Source organism: Lycorma delicatula, chromosome 9, assembly GCF_047948215.1.
Source record: "Lycorma delicatula isolate Av1 chromosome 9, ASM4794821v1, whole genome shotgun sequence".
NCBI classification, from domain to species: domain Eukaryota; kingdom Metazoa; phylum Arthropoda; class Insecta; order Hemiptera; family Fulgoridae; genus Lycorma; species Lycorma delicatula.
Window position 1 is genome coordinate 91,375,855 of NC_134463.1, and position 23,666 is coordinate 91,399,520.

At 30.7% G+C, this 23,666-nt stretch overlaps 1 protein-coding gene across 1 annotated transcript in view; it reads left to right on the top strand.

Annotated features, from left to right (window-relative positions):
* The window catches only part of LOC142330629 (WD repeat-containing protein 13-like), a 44,165-nt gene extending 21,868 nt beyond the window's left edge, over positions 1-22,297 (top strand). Inside the window, exons 5-10 of the mRNA XM_075376057.1 lie at positions 1,845-1,998; positions 4,098-4,264; positions 8,221-8,364; positions 14,415-14,593; positions 16,908-17,213; positions 22,204-22,297. Coding sequence (XP_075232172.1) covers positions 1,845-1,998; positions 4,098-4,264; positions 8,221-8,364; positions 14,415-14,593; positions 16,908-17,213; positions 22,204-22,213 — 960 coding nt within the window. The 3' untranslated portion in view covers positions 22,214-22,297. The remainder of the gene's footprint in view (positions 1-1,844; positions 1,999-4,097; positions 4,265-8,220; positions 8,365-14,414; positions 14,594-16,907; positions 17,214-22,203) is intronic.
* The last annotated feature ends 1,369 nt before the right edge of the window (positions 22,298-23,666 follow it).

A 23,666-nucleotide genomic window follows, 5' to 3' on the forward strand; every position in this document is an offset into this window, starting at 1 on the left:
CTTTGTGTGACGAGGAGAATACTATAGAAGATGATACTTTTACTTGTTACATATCTTGTCTACAATACAAAAATATCAGATTTACAGTTCGTAGAAATAATCAGGAAGGTGATGCCCTTCATAAGGTCTTGCCTTTCCTCATTAAGAAAGTAGTAACAGATGCAAATTATTCCTCCAAGAAAATCAGAAAGTTACGAGATGGATCAATTCTGATTGAAACATTTAATGATGAGCAGAGTCAGTCTCTCTTGCATCTAATATGGGCGGTGTACAAATAAGTGTGGTATGCCACAAAACTCTAAATAGCAGCCAGGGAGTAAGTTTTTGCTGAGATCTTTTGGATATGGACGTCACTGAAATAGCTTATGAGCTTCATCCCCAAAATGTCGTAGAAGTAAAACGAATAATGAAACTGCAGAGCAGATTGGAAAACCTACACCCTTCCTTGTAGTAACATTTAATCCTCTGGTACCACCAGAAAAGATTTTAGTGAGTAATGACCATAACTCACTTTGGTTCGAGTATGACCATTCATACCCAACCTACAGCAATGTTTCAGATGCCAAGGGTATGGTCACAGTACAACATCTTGCCCAAAATCTGAGATCTGTGTTCGATGTGCTAAGAATGGCCACAATGACACTAACTGCCAAGAAGATGAAAAATGTACGAATTGCAGTGACTCACATGCAGCTTGGTTCCAAGATAGATTGCCCAACTTTTAAAGAAGAAAAGGCAGTTCTCAGAATCTGTATCGAGCAGAAACTAACTTTCCTAGTCACTCAAAGAGAATATAAAAAGGTACAAAACTCTCTTAACCTGATTAAACCAGACGTTTCTTTTGCCGCTGTTACATAAATTAAAGCCTCTGCAAATGCAAACAACCAACAGTGTAGATCCTGCAGTGAACTAAGAAGCTTGTTCATGTGTTATCTGATAAGGTAGCTTCACTTACTGCAACTATTTCTGAGTTAAGAAAGATGAATGAGAAGTCAGTGATTGCAGCTAGTGAAACTAACACTAGTGTGATCCCTCTGAAAGTTCCTGTCCCTAAAGTTTTACCTTTGCACACAGGAGTAAACGCAGTTGGTGGTAAGGCATCTAATAAGCTCCCTGTTAACAGAGCCCACACAACCACCTCCTCTGGGATGTTGTCTACAACTACCCATTTTTCAAAATTTCCCCTCCATCGCCACATATACTGGAGGATATGGTAGAGGAACCACTTGACTCCAGGGCATCGTAGTATTTAAAATAAAAAATTTGAAAAAGAAAAACTGGACCACCTACAACTAATCTTTTCTTATATTTAATTGTATTTCTGTATCTTTAACTACCTTTATTTATGAGCATTATTCTGTGGAACATTAGTGGTCTAATGAAACAACGTAGTTGTTATGTCATTAGAAAACAACGCGCTGCTCAACAGTTGGTCTTCCTTTGTCAGCCCGGAACGATGCACAAACAGTACACTCAGAAAGAGAAGAAACTAACATTCATGAACATTCTGCCAACATAAAACACATTAATTATTATTAGCCTAAACAATTATTGCAAAAACAAATGTTGGATCGTTTCCACCACCTTTATATTATATAAGATACAGACCTGTTAAATTAATATTTGTTGCTAAAATTGCAGAATAGGTCTTTTAGACTGTAGTGAAACTCTTCCCTACTTACAAACATCTTTAGTTAATAAAATACTTACTCGTTACCTTGATGAGTATTATTAATTTTATATTGCCTAGCAGTAATTGTTTTTAAGAAATGTCATTTTATAATGATGTTTTTGTAATTGTTTAATTAGTATATTTGAAATGATATATACATGTTTATTTACAGCATACAGCAGCTGTAACTATGATTAAATTTGCAAATAATGATAGATCTCGACTAGGTTGTGCTTCTTTTGATGGAACGCTTTCAGTATGTAATGTTACATCAAATCCTCCATTTGTTGAATGCATTTTCCGTGGTCACAATAATTCTGTCACAGGTATATTATAATTTTTACTAATTAGGTCATTTTACTTTAGGTTATTAATATTTTTGTCCCTTTTTTATTTTCTATAATAAGGGAAGTAATAATAAAATTTGTAAACAACTATGCTGGTTAAGATAATTTTTTAAAGATTTTTTTAGCCTGTTTACTAAATTAACAGCATCTCCAAATTAGTGAAGTTTTGCCAATTTTCCTGATAATTATAAAATCTCTTTATTTCTTTCTCTGGAAAAATGACACTTTCACTATTTTAATTGTTAAATAATTTACTTTTTAAATTTTCCAAGATTTTATAGCATAAATATTTTGACAGGAAAAAGGTGATTTTATTTTTTGTACAAATGGCATTCATAGGATATAAGAATCTAGTCATTCCCCTTTTGATTTCTTCTCTATTTTACTGGTTAATAAAAATTTTAAATTACAAGTTTATTGAAAATAAAAATAATTCATATGATGTTCTGACAATATCCAGTTATCTATTGCAACTTTCTTGATTTGGGACCTTTAGACATATGCATTCTTGTGTTTGCATAGTGAGTATACATGTATTTTGTCACATCCATGGATCACCCACGGCCAAGAGGGATAATTAATTAGAAACTGTTAATTAGAATTAATTCACATGGTTAATTAGAATGCTGTTTGAGGACAATATCAAGGAGCTATCTGCATTAAAATGTATCTGGTGTGGTACATGGTGTATGTACTCTCTCTCTCTCACTCTCTCTCTCTCTCTCTCTCAAGAAATTCCAGTGGATTGGCTGAGAAAGTCATGGGCAACTTCTAGAAATGTGCTTTACCACTAATGGTGGTCAGCTTGCTTAATGTTATCTTCAAAACGTGAGTTGAAAACTAAATGCCTACCCTTATTACACTGTAAATTATTTACAGTTAATAATTTACAGTACATTATTTACCCTTATTTTACACTGTAAAGTACAGTGGTTTACACATTTAGTATTTCATTTGCAGTTAAAGTGTTTGAGTGTCTAATTGTTTCTGCTCCACCCAGTATATATATTTAAGTTTGCTTGTTGTCTATTCTGGATATGGTGAGGTCAGAAAAGTTAAGTAATTTATTGTTTATGTTCAGTAGAAACCATATTAATAGGATGGTAGACAGAAGGTTTCCCCCCAATGAAATAATACACTATCGATCGAAGGGCAAAAGCAATGTGGGATGGCCAAGAAAGCGCTGGTAACATTTTGAAACTGGAACAGGTGAATCACCTATACCATGATGGAAGAAGAAGATATTCAATAGAAAAATCGTTATTCAATTGTAATTAACCGTAGGATCCAAATTTTATGTATAGCCATATGTATGCGTGAAAAACCACAATCTCAACATACTTAAAACAATACAAAATTTAGAAACGTAGTAAATTTTACAAGAAATTAAGTGAAAAAAAAAGAAATTTTACAAGAAATTGATTATACTCATACTTTCTTTTTCTTTTTAGCCTCCAGAACTAGCGTAAGGTATTACTTCAGAAAACGAATGAGAATGATATGTATGAATGCAAATGAAGTATAGTCTTATACAGTCTCAGGTCGACCATTCCAGGAATGTGTGGTTAATTGAAACCCAACCCCCAAAGAACTCTGGTATCCACAATCTAAGGTTCAAATCCTAGTAAAGGCAGTTGCCTTTACTAGGATTTGAACCTTAGAACTCTTGACTTCAAAATCAGCAGATTTGCAATGATGAGTTCATTACTAGACCAAACCAGTGGGTTATTATACTTATACTATTCAATCATGTACTTAAAAGATTGCCTAACCTTTTTTTCCAAGATAAGCATAGTAACAATGCCACTCACAACTGCACTTATGAACAAGCCAAGAAAATGTGGCTAACAAGCCACTCCAATAACTTCAGAAAAATCTTCTGAAAGCCCTATTTATTCAGTAAAAGTGAGTAATTTTAAAATTATAAAAAAGCAATTCAATCATTAAGAAGAATCAATTTTAAAAATGAAAAAAATTTAAAGAGAATATAATGGAAATTTTATATATCACTGTCTAAATACATTTGAGGTTTTTTTACTACTTTGTAATATATTTTTTCTGTTTGTTAAATTATACAGGTTTTGATTGGTCGGTTGCTAATGATTTAATGGTTAGTTGTTCAATTGATGGAACAATCTGCCTTTGGAATGTAGCCGCTAAATCTAGATTGCGTTCCATTAAGGATCCCTCTGGTTCTGAAGTGTTAACTTGTTTATTTCATCCAGTCAACAATAATATGGTCATTGTATCCTTTGTTTTTTTTGTTATAATCACTGATTATATAACTCTTTAATATTACTTTATAATTTTATTTTACTTTCAACATAATTATTATCTTAGCGGAATTGAAGAGTTTCTTGTAAAAATGTAATGAGTCCAAAATGTTTCAGAAATTACCACTCAAGAAATATTTATTTAACAAATGGATTATTTTAATCTAACATTTTTAAATCTAAGCAGTTGTTTAGCAATTTCTATTACAGTTTAACATGTTATCAGTTATAATGTAACTTGTTAAAATGAATACTTATATTAAGGAAATAATATAATGTTTTTATTTTATAACGTTTTATTTTAATAATATAATTGTTTTATTTAAAAGAAAACACGCTAACATCTTGAGAAATATTTTTTATTGAACAAAGTAAATTCAAAATTATCATTAAAGATTTTACTACTTTTATTAAAAACTTAGTGTTATTGGCATAATTTAAAATTAGTAGTATATATATATATATATATTCTGATTACTTATATATTCTGTATATTTATATTCTGATTACAGAACGATAATTACACCATTGATATCTGTACGCAGCTTACCTTTTGTTTACCAGTGTGAAAATTGATTTTTTTTAAACATCTTATCTCCATTCTTAATTCTATTAAGATAAAAAATATCAAATTATTGATATTTAAAAATATTTCAACACTCCGTTGCCGCAATGGATTGTCTATGAACGGATTGAAAAATTAAAAAATGATCGCACAAGTGTTACGCACGATGAAGGAGCCGGATGACCGTTTACCGCCACAAATTAGGAAAACATTGAGCCTGCACGTGACATGGTTTTCTTAGACAGACGAGTAACTATTGATGAAGTAGCACATAGTCTGCAAATTAGTCACAGTTCTGCGTACGAAATCATTCATAACAGACTTGGGTTTCATAAGGTCTGTGCAAGATGGGTTCCAAAACAATTCACACAGTTGCATAAACAAACGCACTTGGACATCTCCCAAAAACATTTGGATCACTATGGTAACGAACGGGACATCTTCTTAGACAGAATCATCACTGGTGACAAAACATGGATCCATCATTACGAGCCGGAGAGTAAATGGCAGAGTATGGAATGGAAACATCCAAATTCGCCCTGCAAAAAAAAGGTTCAAGACCCAACTATCTACGGGAAAACTGATGCTTACGGTTTTTTGGGACTCACAAGGTTCAGTACTGGAAAATTATCAGGAAAGGAACACGAAAATAAACAGTGCGCGTTACAGTGAGATGCTTACTGCCAAGCTGAAGCCTGCAATTTGAAGCAAACGCTGAGGACTGCTGTTGAAAGGTGTTGTGTTGTTACATGACAATGCCCATCCACATATTGCTGCTCACACTGCTGAAACGCTCCAGAAACTGAACTTTGAAGTACTGGCTCATCCTCCGTATAGTCCTGATGTTGCTCCTTCAGACTACCACTAGTTTGGCCCACTCAAAGAGGCATTAATGGGCCGTCGATTTTCCTCGGACGAAACAGTGAAAGAAGCGGTGCATTCCTGGCTCGCAGCTCAACCGAAAACCTTCTTTTATGAGGGCAAGAAGCTTGTGCAATGATTGACCAAGTGCCTTGAAATGAAAGGGGACTATATTGATAAATTATGTACATGTAAGTTTCCTATTTGTATTGCAATAAAATTTATAATTACATTGCAGACAATAATTGACTTACCCTCATAGGTGGTTAGTATGCTGGCCTCATTATATCAGCTAATCTTCAAGATCAACTGGCAAGTTTGATTTTCATACACTTATCATTCCATTCTCATATCTTGCTAGCTACAGTGTATGAAAAATATGTCCAAGATCATATTACAATGTATTTTGCCATACGTTTTCCTAATTTTTCATTCCAGTGATGTAATTAAATTTTTTTTTTTTTAGGAAATGATGATTTTTTTGACATATAATATATCACATACTCCTTAATTTAAATACAGTGAGTAGCTATATAACCTTAAAAAATGAAATTTTTTTATAAACACAGAATAAAAATTATAATTTAACAAAAAAAAATTGTTTCATAAGATGATTGGAGTAATCATCTTAGTAATAGACATTTATAGATGTGCCTGTGAGGAGTTCACAGGCACATCTATAAATGTCTGTTATGCAAGGGGTGTGTGAAATTTAATGCAAATTTCTCATAGCTTATAAATGAAAAAAGTAGTAAAAAAAAACAAATATGGTATAAGTACATTTTATGTGCTACAAAAACTTTGATTTATTTTTCCATAAAGTCACTGTTTACAGCTAATATTTCTCCCAACTATGAATCAGTATTCTCATTCCATTAATGAAGAATGCTAGTAGTTTATCCTTGATCCATGACATCATTGCATTCTTCAGTTCATCATTCATGGTGAAATGAATACCTTTAATATCCCTCTGCAATTGCAGAAAGAAGTGACAATCGTAGGGTGCAAATCTGGTGTGTATGGTGGAGAATAAGTTCAAATTTCAACTTGACTAGAGCCTTGAACACACACATCTTCTAAGGTGTTTTAACTATGTAATGCACAGAATTTATAGTTCACCTGGCTTCCAAGTAATCAGTCATGTATTTGGATTTGTAATTCCAGAATACCTTCAAGAAATTTTTTTGCTGAGGGTTGTGTTTTCAATTTTTTCATTGTGTTAAACTATAGTTGTCAGTATTCCATGCTCTGTCATTTTCTTTTTGGGTCATAATGATGCATACAAGTTTCATCATGATGTTGAAAAAGAAAATCATCTCTCTCTTAATGTGTTGCTTCAGAAGCTGTTCTCAACATTGCATTTGCTTTCATTTATTCTTTTCTGTGAGTTTGCTTGGCACCCAGCGTGAACAGATTTTATGGTAGTCTATTTGTGCAGTAATGTGCCCTACATGTTCTTTTGATTTGCTTACTTTGGTGATGATTGTTGTTGTTTGGTGGGACTGTCATTTTAAATCAATAATCCACCTTCTTTTGGTGCTTCTAATCGAACACAGAAACTGATTGACCACTGCGAGATTCATACTCAATATTCACTTTACCAGCTTCTCACACACAAAATTTCATCACTACAAATGGCTTCAAGATAACAGTAACGATTCTAACATTCATATTTCCACTGTTAAAAATTCAGTCATTCATGTTATTTTAGGTTGACATAACAGCCATATTCAATTCTGTAACACTGGCGAGAGACAAAAGATAAAAGGGAGTGGGCCAACAAGTTGTGGAATTTTAGTAGTCAGGAAATGAAACTACAAGAAACTACAATGAAACTACAGTCACTTTGTGAAAAATTCTCTCCCATTATGTTCCAGTGTGCATTACATTTCAGCTGCTCCTCATGTCAAGATCAAGTGGAATAATAATTATATGTAAGGCATTAGAGGCACTACACTATTTGATGCTGAATTAGAGGTTGCCAGAGTAAGATTGCTACCAGAAGACCTATGTACAATATCTTAAGCGAGATTGACAGCATATTAGGTCCACTGCTAAATAATGGCATAACAAATGGTAGAAACTCCATAAATTATTGTACATATTTCTTGATTGATGATTACAGTGTTGTTATCCCTCACAGTTAGAATATTAACTTTCTCATTCCCCTGTGTCTGTTATCAGTTTTTATTATTAGTTTTATCAGCTACAATGATTATTAGTCAATATAAATGTCAAAATCATGTAGATATCCATCAAAAATGAAAATTCACCATTTATCCTTTAAGATCTGCAGGAATTGGTTAATTAAACATGACATCAACCTTGGGCATTTTATCCTTCACTTTACAACCTTATTTTTTTGAGATTATTACTTATTAAAACTTACAGATATAGAGAAACCACCATATCATAAATGTATAGTTTTAAATAATTTAATGTAAATCAGAATTTCATCATAATTATGATACATAAGTATCCTTAACAAATTCATTATCACAGGCAGGAAATTCTAGAGGTACTGTTGAAGTGTTGAACATCTCTACTGGAATATATCTTCGTGGAGGAAGCTGTAAACTTGATGGTAGAGTATTTACACTTGCATTTGAAGCTAACGGTCAATTGCTGTGGGCTGGAAGTAGTAAGGTAATCAAACTTTTATGTGTAATTTATTGCAGATTATCCGTTTATTGTATCTGAGATTTGTTAGAGAGATTGGCATAATTTCTCTAACATGCAATGGCATATTGCAACTTGGGAGAAGGGTGTTTAGGAAAGTTTGAATGATGTTATAGTTGATAGAAATGAGGTTATAACTGACACACCTTTATTAAATTTCCATTCCATGGTTGTATCGGCATCTCACCCTTTCACTGGAGGCCTCAGGTTTGAATCCCAGTCGGGCATGACATATGCTAAAAAATTTTCATTTCTTATTCCCATTGTACAAACTTCAAGCTTATGTGGTGAATTAATCAAATTTTTTTTTAATAAAAAAATATTATTAACCATAGATCATGTTTGGTAATGCTGTGCAATAATCCTTAATTTTTTATTTTTTAAATTTCAAATTTTTTTCAGTTGAGGAGGTCTATATAAAAAGGACGCATACAAAGAAATCTCTTTTGAGAAAACAGGGTGTAAAGATTTGCAATGCTTTTAACTCATAAATTACCAAATATTTGATTTTGAGACCCAAATGAGTAAATACTCATAAATTTACACATCATTTTTTTAAATCATGTATTGAAATTTACTTATTTTGATAAATTAATATAAAAAACTCCTGAAGAAAATTTATTTTTAGTATCCGTTTTTAGAGAAATGATCTTTGGCCATGGTTTTTTTTTTTGGCCGTTCTACATAGATAGCACTCAACGAACACAAACAATAAGTAAATGTATTAACAAAAGATATTTACATTTATCAAATTGATATTTAAAATCAAATTGTCAAAATATATATACATTTGTGTAAAAAAAAACATAAATAAAATTAAAAAATTATCCTTAGTTAATAGACTGAAAAATATATAAATCCTTTGTATAAAAAAAAAAAAAAAAAAAAAAAAAAACATTAATCTAGCCTCTAACAATATAATCAACATTAAAATTATCTATACAATAATTTCATCATTTTCTTGCATAGTTTCAACCACAGGATATTCACATGAATCTTGAAACACTTGTTCGAACCAATCAATAGCTGTTGGTTCTAAAAACTTAAATAAACTTCTTATGTCAGTCTCTTTCGATGCATTAATTTGAGCTCACTCTTTCTCTGGTAGCTGTTTGGGAATGTCCATTATGATATCTTTTTTCCTGAAGAATGTAAAAGGCAAAAATGTTCCAGAATAAGTTGCTGCTGCTGCCAGTCCACCTATGGGTGGAAAAGTCAACCTTACTTATGACTGTATTTTAAGGCATAGTTTTTCGCTGAAGGTTGTTTTTATGTTTTTAAATCCTTCTGAACATTTCTGTAATATTGGTGCACCATTTTTGACAACACAGCATGATGGGTTTTCTCGTGCTGCAGCAAATAGTTTTACGTACTTGTCTAAGGTGTGAAGGTTTTCTTTCTTTTTTATCTTTGAACCATAAAGACCAAAGTTGCAGTCACACTGGCAAAAAGAGTGCCCTCTAACAGGAAACATATGGGTTATTGTCATGTTGAACTTCATTGACAATCGACTACAAAAGGATGTAACAAAGAAATTTTTATTTCATCCCCTTGCTCCATAGAAATGAGATGAATTTCTTTTACTGTGCCAAATAAAAATGAACACATGGTGTCAGGGTTTTTCTTGGATTTGGTTTATAAAAAGTAATATAACTTGCTGCTGTCATCATGATGGCAGTGTACATTAAATATGAACATCCACATCAGCCATTTATAAAATTGTAACGTCTTATTAGTTTTTGGTAAAGGTAAATTTTGTGCATTGTCAAACTCAAGCACAAGTATCTGACTGTTATTCTCATTACACTTCTCTTTCAGCTCTTCCTTTATTTTTTTTGTAGGTATAATACTTTCTTAAATGTATCTCGTATTGGACTTTACAAGTATCATTTGGGTTACGTAAAAATTTCAGAATTTGGGTTTCAGAAATCACATGAATCTGTTGTAGGTAATGATAACCCATCATTTACCTTAGTTTTAAAAAACTTATGGTATGTCTTGTAAGCTGGTTTTTTAACTTTTGATTAGTTTTTTATTTATAAAATTCTTTAAACATTTGGTATAACATTTTAGGATACAGATTTGAAATTTCAAAATACCTCTTTCTTGATTTATTTCTTGAGTAGTGGGACTCTCTACTAGGGATAAACATTACATGCTCTTTAGCTAGATCCCAAACATTATTATCTATTGAACTAGGTCTGTTTTTATGGGTTTCGCATTTCTCTCCAAACGATTCATTATTTTAGATTTTAAGCTAGATAATACATAACCTTTTCTCTGAAACTTGATAGAGACCACATAGAAATATTTGACAGACAGTTGTTTCTGAACCACTTGTCTTTACACTGAACTTCAAAATATTTTCCTTTTTGCGCTCAACACCTGCACGATAAGTAGAAGAAGATTTACACTGCATTAATCCGGCTAGTAGAACATCTTGCTGTTCTTTATAACTCTCACAAAAAAAACTGATTGTACTCTCTTGGCTCTCTTTGTTTTCAATTTATTCTTTAACAGCATATTTTTTTGCAACAATCCAAAAAAACTTAAAGATTTTCCAGAATTTTTCTTGCCAGAATAAGAAGTATATGCCTCACCTGAATATCTTTGTGTTTGTTGTTCTCGCGTTTTTTCACAGACTGATTTTAATAATGGTTTTTTCATCATATCATTATATCATTTTCATCTGAATCACTACCAATTTTTTAAATAAAAATAATAAGATCAAAATAAAAGCACACTGAATTCCAACAATAACTATGACTGTAACTATAACCTCTAATACAACCTCAAAACTACTACATTTTAAATAAACAGCATATGTCACTACTTACTTGATTTCATCATCCTGATCTCAAATAAAAAGAAAATTAAATGAAACTTTACAGATAAACAAAGAAAGCCATGGAGAATCTAAAAACATCATCTCCCTAAAAAGGGTGTATACTTGCATATGCCCTTTTTACATATGCCATATAGTTATATATATAAGGAAGCAAAATAGATCACATTAAAGAAAGCCTAGATGGAATTATTGGGTAATTAAAAAAAGCTCTTGAAGATGATAAAAGCAAGATGATAGATATAATTTAAGGTATACAAGATGAAAAAGAACTGTGGAAAACATGTGCTAATAACAAAATTAGGCAAAATCTTTACACTGATAGATTTATAGAACTATCTCAAAAAGTTTTTTTTTTTTTAAACATACTTTGTTTCTAATACCTTTACTTACCAACAGAGGTTTTTGTCCTCTATTAATTGTATACATTTGGAATGACAGAGATTATATTAGCTTCTTATTTCTGATGAATGCTTTAGTACTTTCTGAATAGACAATAAAAATCAATAAGGCCTTATCTTTGAGAACAAGGGATAAATTAATTATAAAGCATAAATGGACTGGACCACAGAAAACTTAAAAGTTTACTTATTTACAAATTTATTTAAAATAAATGCTTCATTTACATTATTATGATATGTAGTCCCATTCTGTTGTTTATAATTTTATTATTTAAGACAATATTATATAAAGTTTATAGAACTCAAAATAAAACCATTTTGTTACACTTAAAAAAAATAAATAATCTTTAAGGTTTTCAGCTTCATTATTAGATTTTTCTGCTATTTTGACTCTGGGAATATTTCCACTTTTATGTTTGCTCTTAACAAATGGAGATTTTTTTCTAATTTCTTGGTAAACAGATTAGTTACAACTCATTAAACAAGTACTTAACAGCATCCCAACCCCGTAGGGGCAAGACACCCAGCTTGTGGCATTACCAGGTTAACAATTTTTAATTTTATAAGGTTTGTTATCTTGATTTTTAGTCATTTGTTAGTTAGCTGCTTAGCACCTGAACTAAAGATTTTTATAATGATTATGCCCTTCTGTATCCTATTTATATTCATTTATTATAATATAATGCATAATACTAATGAAAGTGTTAGTAAACTTAAGCATGTAATCCAATCTAGACATTTATACCATTAAATAAAGATAACATTTAAATGATTGACTAGGTAGATTAGTCACTTAAATATAAACTGTCAAATAAGTTGATCTTAAAGATTTTAATTTTAATAATAGTAATTGCATTGAATTTGAGTGTGTTTCACTTTTTGTTGTTAAAGAATGTTATGAATATTTGCAAAACTGGCGAATCAGTGATATCACATAAGACGTGTTGATGGAGTATTACAGGTGACTTAGTTGTAACTTGAATACAATTACTTGATCTGGTTGGCTTTCATTTCTAGAGAGAAGAAAAAAGTTGACAAACAACATCATTCAATTTATTTTCAGAACACTATTAAAGACTGTAATGTGTACAGTAATAGTTTAGTTCCTTGTGATTAAAATTGGAAGATTTATTCAGTAAAACATCTAAAGCTCTATTTAGGTGAATGTTCAAGCAATAATATGCAAAAAAAATTCTTAAATTTTATTTTTGTACTAATTACAAACTTTTCATCAACAATGACTTAGTTTGTAAATATTACATCATTATCAGATTAAGTTTTGTATTTTTGCGATTTGGAAATTAAATAATTAAAGATGTTAAAATTTCAGATCTAATCAGTTCTACAGTATAAATTCTACAAATTAAATAAATTCAAATATAGTAAATATCGTTTATAGTAACATCGGATTAGCCTGGTGCATTGCAATATGCCTGATTTTTCAATTCGCCTACAACATGTACATTGTTTACAATGACATCAGTTGTAATGACATATCGATCATTACAACTTATCTTTCCTACTGCAATAAAATATTTTATCACTTATAATGACAGAAGAAGAGACTCATCAGTAATGTAGTATATCTACATTGAAACTACAGAATTATTTTGATGATTCCTTTTTTCTTATTTAAGTACTCTAGTTCTTTTTTTATCTTCTTCCTGTACCAGATTATTGTAAACTGAAACAGTTACATTCAGTTGTTATTATTCTTTTGCTGTGAGCATATTAGATTGTGCAAGTATAGTATTTTATTTTACTTATAATGTGTAATTCACTCAATAATGATTTAATAACGACTTCGCTAAAACATTCACGATAGAGGAAAAGGCACACATCATCCAACAGTTAGAGAATGGTGAAACTAATAAGGACATTCCCCAAGAATCAGGCATAGGTCATTTGACAATATCGGTGGTATGGAAGAACTGTGAAAAAAATTAAGAAAAAGTTTGAAATAAATTCTTTGAGATGAAAAAAATTATGGCATAGTCAACTTAACAATGTGGCCCAAGCACCTTTAAAATGGCTTAAAAATCTGAGGACTAGATGAACCTTCAAAAACTGTATATTATAATATGAAATGTTCTAAACAAAGCAAAATAACCGACTTTTTGCAAAAAGAGTAATTTTTACAATTTTTCTCTGTCTTCTTTTACTCTACTGTATTTGTTTTTATTATTGTGTATTTTTATATATATATATATATTTTTTTTGCAGAAATTTATTATTATTTTTAATAATAATTATTATTAGTGTAATGCAATTCCCATGGCTTATTAAAGTAGTACCACTAAGCCACCTAAACTTCGGTTATTTTGACTCGGTTAAAATGCCTAAAATCATCGGTCCCTTGAAGGTCATTACTATAAACGATATTTACTGCATATATTTATAAGAGTAGAATTGTAAGTAATTTTAATGTATTTATTTATTTGTTTATCATCAGAGAATAAAGATAAATATATTATTTATTTAAAATACTGTTGTGGCTACACAACCAAAAATGATTATTTTAAAGTATAAAAATTTATACATCAACTCTTATAAACCTTATGAAATAAAAAAGCTTCTAACAGAAGAATTTGTGATCTTTTGATATTACATTAAATATTTAATTATTAAATAATTAAATATTATTTAATATAATATTTGAGAATAATCATACATTATTTAAAAAATTATAACATTTTGTTCAAGATTATTTATGTAAGCTTTTATGTTGGAATTTTATTATTTTTGTTTATTTTTTTAATTTTTATGTATAGGGAACTATTACATCATTTATATTTGATTTATCAACTGGAAAATTGAGTAAATGCCGCAAAATCACTCTTTCTGAAGGTTCTCCAATTACATGTATTAGTTGGCGTGCCTGGATAAGTAGAGAAGCACGTGACCCAACACTGCTTGTTAATTGTGCTGCAAATGTTGTTTGCCTTTTTCGGTAAGTCACATTCCTTAACCCTTTTACTGTTTATTAATTTTTGGTTCTGTTCCTTCTGCCAAAAAAAAGGTTTAATACAGTTACTTCTTTTTTTTTTATTTATTCTTATAAACATTATGAATACATCCCTTTACTTATTTTTCACAAACACTAAATTCTTTTCTGTAAAACAATCAAAATATTATTTCAAAAATCTCTTGCAGCAAATAAACAAAAACAAATAAAGGCCTAGGAAAATTATACCTTCTTCTAACACAAATATATAAGAATAAGATTATTGTGGTTTAAATTATTTATATAAAACAATAAAAATTTATTTTTTTCTACTTAAAATATCTTAAAAAACATTATTTTATGCACAAAAAGACATAAAAAAAAATACTGTGACTAAGAATAGTGAGCATAGGTAACATCATCTTTTTCATAACCCATCACAAAGTGGCAGTGACTAACACAGTTTTATTAACAGATTAACAGTTTTATTTTTGTTAATGAAAAACTGTATTTAAGTAAAACAACAAAAGAATAAAAGCTATGAACTAAAGTCAAATTAAGTAATGAAGAAAGATTCCTCTCATTCAGTTTAGTATTGTAATGAAAGAATTAATATAAAAAAATATATAAATTTTGATTTATGCAGTTAACTTAAAAAACTTAAAGTTGCTTATAAATTGTAAATACATTGCTTTACAACAGGATTTGCTCCATTTTCAGTCTATCAATAGGTCTTGTTCAGGCTCAAATCTATTATTTCGAGTCAGAACTATGAATTGAGCTACTGGCTGTATTCATAAATCATAGTGCACTCAGATCCAGTTGAAAAACTACTAACATTTATTGTAAGATGTGAACCTCATTCGTGCAACATCATAGAACGGTTGATCTACATTAATGCTTACAACTCATTCTACTGATGGATATAAATTTAAGATAGCATTGCTTGATTACATGCTAGGTTATAAAATAGAGGTTGTGCAGTGGTCAGGTTAGTATAAGATAGTGCCACTATCTTCCCAACTACCAAAGTACAAGTTGTATATAGTTAAAATATCATACAATAACTGCAGCTTTAACTATTGATCTTGAAGCTTAATTTTTTTTATGTTAGCTTACATACATATTTACATTGACATTCTGCAGCATTAAATAACAGTTTTTTAACATTAGTTGATGATTTTCTTCACAATTAAAAAAAAACCTTTGTTTTATATATTTATTTATTTACTTACTATTAAATTATGTTGTTAAGCAGAATAAACATTTTCTCAATATTTATTTATCTACCTGTAATCTATTTTTCTGCATTAATTTTTTTACATTGATTACAAATCTATGGAATTTTTGTGACAATCTTAATTTAAAATAAATGCTGTTTAAGAATCTGTAAAATTAATGTAACTTAATGATAACGGGTGTTACTGATATTGGCACAGTTTGCTTAGATTTTTAAAAATAAATGTAAAGATTTGCAACCTAGTTACATTTAAATTAAAAATGATGATTTATAAGTTAGGGTCATGTTAAGAATTATAATTATTACACTGGAATTATAATTATTACAGATTTAGTTTATTTTTATTTCTATTCATTAAATATTTAAAAGGAAGATGTACCTTATAACATTTTGTAACTTTCATTTTTTCAAACTGAACTAAAAAATTAAATGAGACAACTATGTATAGCCAGCCACCTCAAACCTTTCTCTCTTTGGCGAAGGTGTGAATTCCATCCTTTGCATAATTTATATCATCTGACAATATTGTAGTTTTTTCATGATAAATTAATGTATGTTTATATTAATTACAAAGAATGTAATAAAAGGAGTACAGTAATGTAAAATTATCTCATATATCAAATATACCTCACAACATTATACAGCAGGGTACAGCAGCTATTGTTTCCATTACTCTAGATATGCTGGTTAAAGTATGGGATAAATTCTCCCATCAGTTGGTTGTGTGCCTTATGACAAAAGATCATTAACACTGAACAGTTGTAGGTAACTGTAAAAGTTATTCTCATTTTATTTATGATTCATTTCAAAAAATCAAAGTTAAGAGATATGATTATGATTATATAAACTTCTCATTACATCTGGAGTTAATAAAAATTAACATAGTCCTGTAGGAAGCAGGTTACAAATTATCTAACATCATCTGTAAATAACTCAATAATATGTACTTGAATTTTTATATAATAATCTTATTTGTTTAAAATCTATTAATTGATAAATTGTGTAGTTTTATCTCATTATATTTTCTTAATTTAAGTATTTTTATTGATTTATAGTATAATTTTTCTTTAAATATTACAGTGTTCTGGATCAAGAAGGAAGTTTAAAATTAAAACGAAGATTTTTTGTAAGACATAAAAATAATAGATGTCTTGTACGATCAACATTTTGTCCAATAATGTCATTTAGACAAGGAGCTTGTGTTGTCACTGGCAGTGAAGATTCGTGTGTTTATTTTCTTGATATCGAGCGTGAGATTAAACCGGTTGTAAATAAATTACAAGGTCACGCATGTCCTGTTCTTGGTGTGAGTTTTAACTATGATGAGTCTCTTTTAGCTACTAGTGATTATCAAGGTCTTGTCATTGTGTGGTCACGAGAAAAAAGGTCATAGTTTATAACTTTATTACTTTTCATATTTTAATATTAAAATATATATATATAAGTGATTCAGTGATTTCATGTAATTCATTCAGAAGTTATTTTAATGGAATAGTCTACTTCATAAAGATAATATTGACCTGTCTGGTATTAAAGACAAGTAAATAAAATTATACTTTTTTAAGACTGAATATAATTTGTATAAAAATGCAGCTTTGCAAAATTCTTTACATAAAATTCAAAAACAATATGTATGCATTGTAAGATATATATATATATATATATATATATATATATATATATATATATATATATATATATATATATATATATATATGTATATGCGCAATTTTTTAGGTAAGGTCCATTTTTTAATACAAACAAAACTAGTAAAGATATTGTCAAAAACTTTTTTTATTACACTTCTTTACACTTTATGCTTTCTAGTCACCTTCTTTGTTTAAACATTTATTATAGCGTTTTACTAAATTGTTTATGCTCATATAACAGAAATTGGCCACCTGTGAAGACAACCATTCTTCAATTGTTGTTTTCACTGCTTTATTGATATCAAATCACCAACCACCAATAAACTCCTTCAGGGAGTAACTATGACTCTCTTAAGTGAGCTTCAAGGCTGCTCAGCCTTCATTTGGTGGCTGGGCAGGCTGGAAACGGTCTTGCAGATCACTATAATAAAAATCATCCCAATGTTGCACTAATGTCCCTGCATTAAGTGTCGCACAACTCGGTATCCTACATATATTGCGGTGTGTGTCATACCAGGCCAAATGTATCACCAGACCAGAGCTGAAAAGAAGCTCCGGAATGAACCTTTAAAACATGATATTCTTCAGCCAGTGATGGGTAAAGGCATCATGTACTGCAAGAAAAATAGATTCTAGCTTTATGAAGAGGGACTCCTTACAGATTCCCAATTCATAAATACCCTTAAACTGAGGTTGGACACGCTCAGAACCAGGGTTGTATGTGCCCAAAATAGATACTTTGTGCTGTTGTTATTGAGACTTCTGGCCATGTGTTGGGCAGCTGCATGCATAACTAAGCAAAATATATTAAGCGACACAATAAGATTAAACATCTACTCTTTGAAGATTTGACTTTTCAGAAGGGAACTGTGGTTGTGGAACAAATCTTTTGCAACTCCACTGACCCTAATATCGACGGGAGCAGAGATCGCTTAAGGCCAGGTATTGTCATGAAAATTGGTTCCGGTCTCTTTTATGATCAGTGTGACCTTGCGATTCAAGAAGGAGAGGTTGCTTCATCAGCTGCAAATGGGAAAACATCTAAGTATCATCCTATTCTCATGGAGGCAGCCAAGGTTTTCAGTTACAAATGCAACATGATTCTGATCGTGATCGACAGCAGAGGAGCTCTTCCCGACTACTGCTAAACCCTGCAGACCCTGGGGATTTATTCCCTAGCCTTTGTCAAAACGATGTCACTCATTGCCTTAAGGTTCTCCCTGAAGATCATGCTCCACCACGTTGACGGCTGATCACAGTATTCAAAATTCATTTTCTTAGTCGTAAATCAAAATTCCCTTTCTAGTTAGTAAGTAAACATGACAAAGAGCAACTGGGTTGTTTAATCCACAGTGAGTTCTATCGTGTATGCAGAAATTTATAAGTTTCTTTAACATGGCCCTACAGGCTGCAATTTAAGGACTCACCACCCTGTAGTTTTAAATATTATATTAGACAATCTAATCATTAGCTCCTTGAGCTAGCCTGACTAGGCAGAGTAACATAGAAAGAAGAAACCATCCAGCGTTATTTTATAACCATTCTAATCCTAGCAAAAGAGGTGGTAAACATTTGGCACAAGGTCCAGGCTGTACAGACCATTTGCTCCTATCAAAAAGATCTGATTAACTCTAGAATTTGAGTAGCAGAATGAGGTCAGCATTGTCATGTAGCAACAAAACTCCAGATGACACTAGGCCACATCACTTATTCTGTATGACACACCGAAGATTCATCATGGTCTCACAGTACACAGCTGAGTTTATTGTTGTCCCTTTGGGCATTAATTCGACTAACAGGTCACTTCCCAAAACACATGTCTATCCCAAAACACAGTTGCTATAATCTTGCATTTTGACATTGTTTGTTTGGCTTTCACTGTGACTGTAGATGTGTGTCACCATTCTATTGACTGCCAGAGTGATGTGAGAAACTCATGTCTTATCCCCTGTGACAATGTAGTCCAAAAGGTCATCTCTTTCCTTACTATATCAGGTCAAAAATGTTAAAGCACTAGCCATTCTCCTTTTTTTGTGTTCTGAAAGCAGCTTGGGTACCCATCGCGAGCACAGTTTTTTGAACTGCAAGATTTCAGAAACAATTTTGTATAGCACTGACCTTGAAACTTGTGGGAATATCAGTGACAAAGTGGAAATCATGAATCGCCAGTCTTCACAAACTTTTACATCAACTTTGTCGTACACCAAATCATCTGTGATTGTAGAAGGTCAGCCCAATCACAGTTCATCATCAATATTGTCCCACCCATCCTTGTACAGCCTGACCCATTTATGCACTTTATTGTCACTCATTGAATTAGGCCTGTAAACCTCACATATATGACGATGAATGTTCACTGCTGATATGTTCCTTACAGTCGAAAGTCAAATCACACATCGTACTTCACAATCAGTGGGCTGCTCAATTATTTGAAACATTTCAACTTCACAATATAAGCCATACACAGTGTTTACAACTGCAAATGGCATCTGCAATTGTACAAGGCATGCCAGGAGCCGGGGTGCATGTGCATTTCAATAGCCATGCAAAATTTGTGTAGCTACAGCCAATCGAACCTTTCTTAAAAAGTAGCCCGTGTGTGTGTGTGTGTATGTGTATGCAATTTAAACTGTGATATAATACTTTATATACATTATCCAAATAGTTTGTCAAAATTCCATTACTTCTATTAGTACTCATTGCATAAAAAAATATAATAGCTAACTACTAAAGAAAAGTGAAATTTTCACATACAGGTTAATCTCATTGTTTACGCCAATGCGTAAAGTAGTTTTATTCCAATAAATCCAAGGTTATGGGTGAGTCTTGAGTTATTGCAGGCTTGGTATATTTATTGTGCTCTTCGTAGGGCTTGTCATATGTGTACTTTTAGAATAGGTTGTTTTGGCTTGTTGTTTTCATTATCGACCCTCTCGGCTCCAGTCTGACTGACTGTTGTGTCATCTTAATAGTGTCAGCGTATTCCTATCATGCATTATTTATTGCTGTTTCTTTCCCACACGTTTTTCTAATTGTTCTCACACTACCTCTTGTTGTTGTCAACACACACTCTTCTGTCTACCGCCTAGTTTGTTTCCCCCTCTTCTCATCACGCAGCTTTTTTAGTTCAGTTCAGATTTTCACGATGTGTGGTTGCACAGGTTGGTCCTCCGGCCCGGAGGACCAGCCTGCGATTCGCTCTTGCTTCTTTCTCTCTCGTATAGTGCAAGAAAACTTTCCACGGTGTCTGGACGCTTGCGACTCGCTCCTGGTTCTCTCTCTCTCTCTCTCTCTCTCGTATAGTGTGATTATACTCGTCGCCTTTGTCCATTCATAAACGTCTTCGTACTAGAAACGTTGTTTTTATGTGTTACACAATCAATATTTGACTTATATTTATTTCGATCTTACAGAAGTCAGTTACTGAAAATAAGTCACGTTTTCTTCCTCGTTTTAGAATGGTAATGCTCGGTCGCCATATCGTCTTGTTGTATTCTGTTGAAAGTGCTTCAGTTACTACAAACCAGCCAAATTTATCGAAGCAGGATCTTTCTAAACTGGTTATTACAAATTTGTGATGCTCCGTATTATTCAATTTTTAGTAACAAAATGTTTTCTCTATATTTTCTGATACACGGCTGTAGATTACACAAAGGATAAACTAATTGTATGTATATTTGTGTACTTTAATTCACGTGTTCATCTTTGTAAAAAATTATGTGTGATTAAGGCAATTTAAAATTATTCATTATTTATTATATTAAACAGTTATGTTATTAGTAAAATTAGTGAAATACTCAATTAATTGTACATTATGAATTTGAAATTCAAGATTTGCTTAAAAAACCATTTCTTCATTCAAGTATAGTCATGAAAGGTGGCTTAGATAAAGGTTGTGTTATTATTTTTCATGTGTAACATATTTTATGTGCTCTTAATGCCAACTATTGTTATTATAAAATCGTCTTGTAATTAAATAGTACCTCAGAATTATAAAAAAAATATGTATGACACAAACATTCATGGACATGCATGTGTTGGTTGATAATATTTTATATACATTTTAGTGACTTCCAGGGATGTTTTCTATTGTATTTCATTACTCATGTAACTGCACAAGTTTTTGATTTCATTTGGAAAATAACAATTTTAATGAGACAGTTTATTTATCTTTTATTTTACATAATTTTAATGTGTTAGATTATTGCTGTTGTTAATAATTTTAATCAATGTAAAATATTGTTTTGCTCAATCAAGTATTATATTATTTTTACAAATTAGAAAAAAGAAGTCATTAACATGAGAATGGCTAAGAAACTTAAATATTTTCAAGAAAGCAGGCTTACTAAATGAACTCTATTTATTTGATTATTTATTACAATTTGATGATATTGTAATTAACTTTCTTTTTTATACTGGAATATTATCGTGGCCTTTTTTCTACAACAAATGCAAGTTTTGCAGAAATGCAAGTTTTGCAGAAATGCAAGTTTTTAATTATTTAATGATAAGTATGAAGATGTTCATAAATCAGAAAAGGACAGTGCCATTGATAAGAATTATTGTAGTTTATTTTTCTAAGTTAATGACATTTGTTCCTTGCTAATTTTTATTATTACAGAATATGTCAGTAATGCAACAGTTTTCCAGTTACACTATGTTTATTGATGTTATGTTTATAAGTATATGATTGTCAAAAAAGGTGATTTACGTTCTTTTGTTTTCAGGCTTTGTTAAATTTCAGATTTTCACATTATTAGCCTATATGCAGTTTATTTGTTTTTTCTCTAATTAAAGTCCAATTTCTTTTGGCAAAAACGAGCTATGTGTCATTTTATTTTTGTTAATTTTACCCAACACTCATGTTAAAATGCATTTTATAAATTTGATGTTCATAACAATCTACATAAATTAGTCCCAGCAGCAAATATAAAAAGCTACATGTAAGATATTGCAAGCAGTTGTTTACATACAAGTGTATATCATTTACTTTAAATAGTTAAATGAAACTTTTGATATTATTTGTTGATTGTGAGAACCAACCAGAAGTCTTATAAACACTTGATTAGGAAGTAGGAGAAAGGACGTTTTTATTAAATATAATAATATGTGAGTAGATATCCATTTTATGCCACTCTAACATCAAATAATTTATATTATTGTCTATTTTGCTTTTCTGTTTAAAAATGTGCAAATTAAATGAAAATGTTAGCTTTGAAAAATTTGATTACAGTGAACTAATATTTTACCTAAATATTCAATCTAATTCCTTGTTTTTAGTGTTACGGGTGAAGCAGTTTATGTAAAATCTCTTGCCATTTAAAATTATATTAGCTAATGAAAAAAAAATTCTAACATATTTGATCCTTACTGTTACAATGTAAGTGGTTGCAAACCCTTAGCTCAATTGTACTGATGCAGATTATACTACTAGAAGATCTTTATTCAGTGAATTTTTTGCAAGGAATTTATAGCATTTTAATTGAAAAATCAAATTTTACTCTTTACCAAAACAGCTGACAAATTTTATTAATTTTTCATGGTTGGAAAACTCTGTATACATTTTTTTTTCTTTGACTAGATACATGCATGATGGCTTATATTTACATTAGAGGTCTGCTCCATCAGAATTGAATGGGTTGAACATATTTGCCTTCCTCTGTTATTTTAGCCAATATGTTATAATAGCCTTCAAACAAATAAATCATACTTGTCATTTATATGATGAAACCAAGGTATATATTTATTTATTAAAACAAACGGGATAAATCCCATAATACAAAATAAATGGTCAACATTACACTGTTGCATACAATTATTTCATTCATATTTTAATAAACATCTAGATTTAAATTTAATTTGATATAAACTAAACCAGTTAGTTATTATTGCAATTTAATGACAGTTGTTGAACAATTGATTGAACATCTTTATTAATATCTATGTAAAAGTAGTTGTTATTGTTTCTAAGTTTCCGACCAGGAACAAAAAAATCAAATTTTGAAAGCAATTCTGGACAGGTATATTAATTATTCTAATTATACCACTAGTATATTGAATTAAAGTTAGATAAATGTAAAGTAATTTAATAACATTTTAAGTTCCTAATACACAACACAATATAAATTTATAGTAGCAAAAGCAGTCATAAATCAAGGATCTAATTTATATCTCAAACATATGTAAATAA